The sequence below is a fragment of the Euprymna scolopes genome, chromosome 40, assembly GCF_053919585.1.
Source record: "Euprymna scolopes isolate OS-2025 chromosome 40, ASM5391958v1, whole genome shotgun sequence".
NCBI classification, from domain to species: domain Eukaryota; kingdom Metazoa; phylum Mollusca; class Cephalopoda; order Sepiida; family Sepiolidae; genus Euprymna; species Euprymna scolopes.
Genome location: NC_136521.1, coordinates 49,037,115 through 49,046,188, shown reverse-complemented (window position 1 = coordinate 49,046,188; position 9,074 = coordinate 49,037,115). Strand labels below are relative to the sequence as shown.

The window sequence follows — 9,074 nt, the reverse complement described above, 5'->3', positions numbered from 1 at the left end:
TTAATTTAGACAATATAGGAAGATGAGATGGTTATGGAATGGAGAGTTTTTGGGGTTGGATGTAGAACAGTTGGAGAAATAAGTTCATGGTGGTCGGGTATAAGCCCCGACAATCTAAGGAGTCGAGACTCCTCACAAGGGCTCTTTATTATTGCACCACAAATATCAAGTAATGTCTCAACATGAAATGAGATTCAACGTTGCCATAGCAACAGAGGTAAAGGATGTAAGCAACTCAAGTGTGCAACAATATGAAGTCTTCTAGATGTCTTGGCACTTCATCATATGAAAATATATTTTTGCTGACTACGTTTGCAGCCAAGCATTGCAAAGTCGTGTGTTTTACTGGTTGTGGCAAAATCTTGCGTTTTTTTAAAGAACATGAAAGGCAAAACTCTTCATCGATCGAGGCATCGAAAAGAAATCCCTGCGATAAGAAATATTCAATAATTGCTTTTTGGTCACAGTCTACATTATCAAGCACATAATGAACAGGTGTAAAACGACGTCGATTCCGGCAGTTGACTTCAGCCTCACACGACAGCAACAGTTTGTAGAGCTCCAGTGAATAATTTTCCTTGGTACAAAAATGCAACAGTGTGTTATTATCAGACCCGCGTAAATCAAGTTGCACAATTTTCTCTATACTTTCTTTTAACACAGGCATATTTCCTTGGCTTTTCCTTAAAAAGGCCTCTGTAATCTTGGCGATGTTACTGAAAACATAATCGATTTTCTCCGCTACCAAATATCTTTCTATGTTGGTCATATTTTTAAGACGAGCAACTATGCCCTCAACATGATGGCAATAGGATTTTAACAACTCTCGGCCGTGATTTTCCAAACAGTTGTAGAAATCGTTGTGCATCAATATATTTAAATATGTATAAAGATCACTGATGGTCTGCAAATTAATGAAAAATAAATCATCACTGCCTAATGCAAATGTTTCCAAGATAAACGAAAACAGTTTTAAGGCGTTTGTAACGTCATCGACTGAATTCATGCTGGATGCAAGGGCCTGCAAAAGGTAAGGATTACACAAGTCATAATATTTTTCTAAACTGAGTAACACATTTTGATCAAGCGGGGCAAAAAAATTTAAAATCGGTTGAAATTTAGATTGTCCGGTGTTTTGATGTTCCATTGAAATTGCTGGAATAGAGTTATATATTCCTTGTATTTCGATATATGTATTCAAATATATTAAGAAATATTCATTCCAATATATGCGTGCATAATCAAAGTTTTTACTCAGTAGAGCATTGCAGACTTGAAATCTATAAAATTTAGCCAATAACCCTTTGATGTTTGTACCATACGATTTTAATAAGTTCACTACGCTTCGAGATGACTCGATGTTGTAGCATTTTTCAGACAGGATCATGTCGTTTAAATTAGCTCTATGAGCTAGCAAACTCTCAATATAATCGAAAATTTCCATTTCAACAGCCACCATCAAGGCCGTCCTTCCATAAATATTGATGACTTGTGGGTCAGCACCGTTGATTAACAGATACTTGCAAATTGTTGGAAATCGCAGCGATGCCATTAGTGGAGTAATCTGTTCCACATTAGCAACAAGATTAACTTGAGCGCCATTTTTGAAAAGATACTCGACCATTTCCATATTGCCCGTCATACAAGCAAAGTATAATGGCGAGAACCCTTTTGGGTCGAGTTTGTTTACATCCGATCCGTTCTCTACAAGTATTTTCACAATGTTTAAAAATCCATTCTCTGCAGCTATGCAGAGACAGGAACCTGTTTCCATCACGTTTACATTGCAAGCTTCAATCAGAAATTTTACTAAATACGACTGACCATTTTCGACAGCCAATAAGAACAGGGATTTCTTCTTAATCTTCTTGGAGATGATCAAACGCCGTTCTTCAGGAGAAAATTTTTCAAGAATAGGCTTGATTTCCCACCATCTTTCATCATCTATGAATCTTTCAAGTATTCTTGCAACAATAAACTCCATCTTGAGTTCTGAAAGAGAAAAATAAGAGAAATAAATAGAAACACGTGGAAAAAAAAAGGTTCTCATGTATCCCTGATTAGTCTTTCACTTTTTCTCTTTCACATGCGCCTATTCCGAATTCGCAGCTGTGGACCAAGATCAGTGAACTTTTCCTTTTTTTTTTTTTAATTCAATTTTCACCCCAACCCCAAACAACGCACATTGCCACTTTGAAGTAGCGGGCTACTGTCAAGGACATAATTTGCCGGGACATTATGAAGGGAGATGAGTAGAAAGATGTTTGTTCACATTGCACTTGAACTTCTGCATATCAGTACAGTTGGGAAAGCAGAATCCCGGAAGGGAGTTCCAAAGACTTGCAGTTCTGGGGAAGAAACTTGGAGTAAACGGCTTTCTTACACCTAGGAATCTCTACTGTAAAGGGGTGGGACTTAGTTGCTTGCCGGGTTTGTCGGGGGTAGTTACGTCGAGGAGGTATAAGTGTTTGCTGTTTGTCAGACCATTCACCATTAAAGTATTTGTAGAACAGGCAGAGGGATGCAACATCTCGTCGATGGGACAGAGGCTGACGCTTAAATGACAGTTCAGGACCTATCAGGTTGGCGACTCTTTTGAACCCTGTCAAGGAGTGAGAGACAAGCAGCAGATGCACCAGCCCAAATGTGACAACAGCACTCCATACATGGGCGAATGGTTGCCTTATAGAGGTACAGGATACTTTCAGGCGTAAGTAATTTTCTAGCATGGTAGCAAGAGCCCACTTTCTTTGCAGCAGACTTGGCAATGCTCTCAATATATCTATTCCAGTTCATATTCCCTGTAAACGTTAGGCCGAGGAGTTTAAAAGTACTTTCAGGCAATGTGTTTTTGGCCATTGCTATTGGTGGTAATACTAAAACAATCATTAACAATGTTTTTTTTTATATTTAACCTATTTCAAACTGCTACATTATTACACAGTAAAAATAAAATCAAAACATTTTACGTTTCTGAATATTTGAGGTGAGGATTGATTATCTATTATTTAGATTCATCGGACTACTGTTCTCATCTTGAGGTCATTTTCACTACGTTTCCGTCAATGTGACCTTTGTCCAGGTGCATTTTGTCGAACTCTGGAATCGTTTGCTGAACTCGGGAATCTTGACAGAATTTTAAACAAAACCGTTTATCCACACAATGACTTGAACCTTCAATTTTCAGGAGAAGTTCACTTTCACAAGCGATTTTCTCCTAAAGAAGGTCGGCGGCTACATCGATCGAAAAGTTATGAAAACGACACAAGTAATCCGATGCATCTAAATTATACGAAAAATCATTTTTCATATTTCGTATATAATCGAATAAAAATTCTATTGAAATGGAATTTTTATTTGATTAAAAAAATCGAAATAAGAATGATTTTTCATTTAATAAATTTTGCTGTGCAATAATTTATAGCAGTTTGAAATAGGTTACAGTCACAATTAACATTGTTAAATGACCATTTTGGTATTTAAAACAAAAAGATCCACTGCTTCGAATTCGGAAAAGAGGCATGTGAACGAGCGAAAGTAGAATCAGGGGGACAACAGCTACACGAGAACTAAAAAATTGTTAATAGTTTATTTGAATAGAATCACTACGTAAATTTTGAAATTCATTTGCTATAAATTACATTAAAATAAATACAAAATATGGATATATATTTAACCAATATGTAATAAAAAATATGTATATATATTTAACCAATATGTAATAAAAAATATCTATATATATTTAACCAATATGTAATAAAAAATATCTATATATATATTTAACCAATATGTAATAAAAAATATCTATATATATATTTAACCAATATGTAATAAAAAATATCTATATATATTAAACCAATATGTAATAAAAAATATGTATATATATTTAACCAATATGTAATAAAAAATATCTATATATATTTAACCAATATGTAATAAAAAATATCTATATATATTTAACCAATATGTAATAAAAAATATCTATATATATTTAACCAATATGTAATAAAAAATATCTATATATATTTAACCAATATGTAATAAAAAATATCTATATATATTTAACCAATATGTAATAAAAAAATATCTATATATATTAAACCAATATGTAATAAAAAATATGTATATATATTTAACCAATATGTAATAAAAAATATCTATATATATTTAACCAATATGTAATAAAAAATATCTATATATATTTAACCAATATGTAATAAAAAATATCTATATATATTTAACCAATATGTAATAAAAAATATCTATATATATTTAACCAATATGTAATAAAAAATATCTATATATATATTTAACCAATATGTAATAAAAAATATCTATATATATTAAACCAATATGTAATACAAGTATGTATATATATTTAACCAATATGTAATAAAAAATATCTATATATATTTAACCAATATGTAATAAAAAATATCTATATATATTTAACCAATATGTAATAAAAAATATCTATATATATTTAACCAATATGTAATAAAAAATATCTATATATATTTAACCAATATGTAATAAAAAAATATCTATATATATTAAACCAATATGTAATAAAAAATATGTATATATATATTTAACCAATATGTAATAAAAAATATCTATATATATTTAACCAATACGTAATAAAAAATATCTATATATTTTTAACCAATATGTAATAAAAAAATATCTATATATATTGAACCAATATGTAATAACAATATCTATATATATTTAACCAAATATAACTTTATTTCAGAACGGTCACTTCTCTGAATAATCAGCAAAGTTTTTGATAAAAACAAAACTCGAATTTTTTTTTTACATTAAACAATTTTTAAACATTATTAATAAATGAGAAAAGTTATCCAATATGAACGACTCTTTTGGGCCATATTGGGTGTTTACATATTTAAAGTATCGATTTCTCAATACAAAATATGTATTACTGAATAGATTTTACTCTAAAACATTCCATAAATAATATTTAACAAATTTTAATATCTAGACATAATTTGTTATTCTCATAATAAACTCATGCCATGATTTAGCGACTTTGCCAATAAACGTTACATAATTTTTTAATGAAGTGCAAACAATTAAATAAAAATATTATATTCGATATAAGAGTGCAAAATTAAACAAGATACTCATAGAAACACACTGAATAAATGTCCCCAATCATGTGAAAAGATAATGTTTTACCAGTACTTTGTTTAATTTTCGATTTAAAATAAAAATAATGTTAAGCTTCCCTAATTCTTTTACAAGAATACTAAAGTTGTGTAGAAAAGCTATTTTGACATGCGTGTATTTTTCCTGTGGAAATACGAATTATGTTACAATAATTTGTTCATTTTATAAACTAATGATGAAATATCCGATTCTTAAAGCAAACAATGTACGTATTTTCACCATGCGAACCAATCATCATTAAAAAAAAAAAAATTTAGGATCAAAAGCCGTTTAAAAAAACAATTTATGGGGAGATAAATCATGACGCGATAGTTTATGAATTACCTCCCTTAAATATTTTTACCAATTTTCCATTGTTTTAACGCCTTTACAGTTGTCTAAATATGTGTACATAATACACATAAAGTAATATGTTTAATTCTGATTAAATCGTTTGAATTAGGTAAAAGTGAGTTTGCGAACACAGTTAAATGATTATTTTTATTTATTGAAAAGACAAAATCCAAAATAAGCTTTTCTGTTCAATGTACGGAAAAGCTAATTTCGGATTTTGTAAAGAAACTGAAAACCCCATTGAAATCATTTTTAATGAAGTTTTAGCAATTTCAAACGTAAATCATATATATTACAATGCTGATTTTGATCTCTGTAGTTCGAATTGATTTGTCTCCATTTATCCAAAACATGACGGATCAAAACAAACTCGCTTACTCATAGTAAATATATTTGGAATACGACTTTTTCGTTTGTATCATTTTTTCGTTTTAACTAATATTTCCAAACTTTACGCATTTAAGAGTCAGCTCGCCGCCATTTCTCTTGTTCGCATCTATCGATAAACACTGTTTGATTTTCGAATTAATTAAACGTTTTTAAGTGAGTAAAACCACTAAAAATATCGGGGATCGAAACAACCCCCACCCGACAAAAAAAAAAAAAAAAAAAAAAAAACTTTGATAAATATATATTGATTTTTTTTATTCACTAAAAAGAATAGAGAACACATCTGTTAATATCCCGTTTTAGATATGAAAAAAAAAATTGTAAAAATGACTAAATAGTTCACTTCTCATATGTTTCTATATTTTTGTACTTTATAAGACGATGCAAGGGAGGAGACTGTGGATTGTATTCAACCATTAGAGTTATCTCGTGGGTCAATAAAAGGTCAGGTGAAACCATTGACCTCCAGGTCATCTTGTTTGGTCAACTGAATGCAATAGAAGTAAGGAGTAGCAAGACTTAATCATATGAAGGGATGAGGAAAAGATGGGAGGCCGACTAGAATTGTAAGGAAATAATAAAAACAAAATGGAGAATGAACAGAAAATAAAAATTTAAAAAATGTGCTGGACAGAAAAATAAAATGAATTGATGAAATAGGAAATATATCAAATTAAAAAAAATTATATATATATATATATATATATATATATATATATATATATATAATTTTATATATATATATATATATAATTTTATATATATATATATATATATATATATATATATATATATGTATATATAGTTTTCTCTCTATATATCTCTCTATATATATATACACAGAGAGAGAGAGAGAGAGAGAGAGAGAGAGAGAGAGAGGGAGTGAGAGAGAGAGGGAGTGACAGAGATAACACCGAGAAAGGATTAAAATCTCACACACACACACACACACACAAACACACACACACACACAAGTGTTTACAATTAGACTTGAAATGAAAAACTATTAGATGGGTTCAAAATTAAGGTCGTTTTTTTTGTTGTTTTTTTTCTGATATCAACTATATATAAAAGACGAAATTAATTTTGCACCAACCTATTATTTTAATATTTTAATCTCATCTTGATAGAAGTTAGGAAATAAAAACAAATTAAAAAGGGAACAGAAAAAAAAATTGAAACGTGTTGGAGAGAAACAGGAAATGAGATGAATATGCGATTAAAATGAAGAAAGTCAAACATTTTTTTTAAATAAAGAGACACCATTTTTCAAGGCACAAAGGTTATTAATGGATGAAGATGAATGAGTTTGCTGTGTGAACGGCGAGACAGCATCGTCAAGATTGAAAAAAAGGAAAATCAAAGAATAGAAAAGAAAATTGAAAAACGAGATAAAATAGACAACACCGTCAAGATTATTTTCCATAAACACGATATTTTCTCGTTAATTCATTAATTCGGTATTGAAAACTTTCATGATTCATGGATTGTTTCAAATATATTGCAACAAAATATACGCGGTTTGATTACAGTGAAACTGATGTCGAAAAATTGTAATATAATTGTAAGATACACATGTTGAAAAAGCAAAAAAATTCGTAGTTCCACATATACGCATGTTGAAATAGCAAAATAATTTTAAAACATCTATGAAAAAATCGGGCACAAAGATATCAAACATTAATAAAGTTTAAACCATGGATATTTTCAATTTTATTATAAAAAGAATTAACTGTTTTTCTGTTAATATATAAAAAGAAATAAAGTTTTAAACAGTAAAAAAGAACAACTCATTTAAATAACATTTTTAATGGAAACGTTAAACAAGTGTTAATTTATAAAAAAAAAAAAGGAGGGTATAAATCGTTCACGTGATGTGAAAGAAAAAAATATTTTTCACACATATGTATGCAAAATATAGATCAAAAGTATGAAATATTTTGTTAAAATGAAGTAAAATTCACTTACAATTAACAGTAGATCCTTCAGACAACACGAGGGTGAAAGTTAACGCTGGACAAGAGAAATGCTGCTTAGGTCTGTATCGCACAAAAATCGCAAACTGACTGAGGAGTACTTTAACTAGTATTGCAATAAAATAAGGCAAATAAAAATATGTGAACTCTTTCAAAACGTGGGTCAATAAAAGGTCATGTCAAACCAATGACCTCCAGGTCATCTTGCTTGAATGAAGACAGTCGAACATTCTTTTTAAATAAACAGACACCATTTATCAAGGCACAAAAAAGGTTTTAAACTACGGACTTTACAGGTAAATTTCTAAAAAACACTACTTTTTTGTTTTAAATTTGAATATATTATTTATTGATCTTTTATCTTCAATTTGTGATATATAAAACTTTGGTGAGTGAATTAATTATTTACTTTTTAATAGACACTTGAAAATGGGGGGGGGGGGCGTGAATTAAAAAAAAACGTTAGTCTAAAATATTATATTCGGTTTATTGGGAAGAGCATAAAATTTCACATTGACCATGAAAATATCGTAAAAATAGAATCAATAGAAAACTTTTGATAGATTTTTAAAGTTTAAAAATTGAAAAATATTGAGTTCGTATAATTTATTACTGTGTTTTAAAAATTAAAATAATATTTCTATTACTTTTTATACAACTTTAATAGTTTATTTTGGAAGTATAATCCATAAAGAAAATAAACAACCCACTTTTGATAGAGAAATTACGAGTTTTTTATATTTTATTCGCAGTTTCGTGTTAGGGGTGTTAAAAATTCCTACAAAAACTCTGATACACCTAGCGGTTTGATTACAGTGAAACTGATGTCGAAAAATATCAATTTTACCTTGGGAACATATGTTCTTACGAATTATTGTAATATAACTCGTAGCTCTAATATACGTATTTTGAAATAGAAAAACAAATCGTAGCTCCACATATACGCATGTTGAAATAGCAAAAGAATTTTAAAACATCTATGAAAAAATCGGGCACAAAGATATCAAACATTTTTAAACAGTAAAAAGTACAACTCATTTAAATAACATTTTTAACGGATATTCTAAACAAGTGTTAATTAAAAAAAAAAGGTATAAATCTTTCACGTGATGTGAAGTTTAAATATATTTCACACACATGTATGCAAAATATATATCAAAAGTATGAAATATTTTGTTAAAA

At 29.1% G+C, this 9,074-nt stretch overlaps 1 protein-coding gene across 1 annotated transcript; it reads right to left on the bottom strand.

The window, feature by feature from the left end:
* Window positions 1–235: 235 nt before the first annotated feature.
* On the bottom strand, window positions 236–1,984 carry LOC145265667 (uncharacterized). Its single transcript, XM_080121731.1, has one exon. The coding sequence runs from the start codon at window positions 1,982–1,984 to the stop codon at window positions 236–238; it is 1,749 nt and encodes a 582-aa protein (XP_079977857.1).
* Between the last annotated feature and the right edge of the window lie 7,090 nt (window positions 1,985–9,074).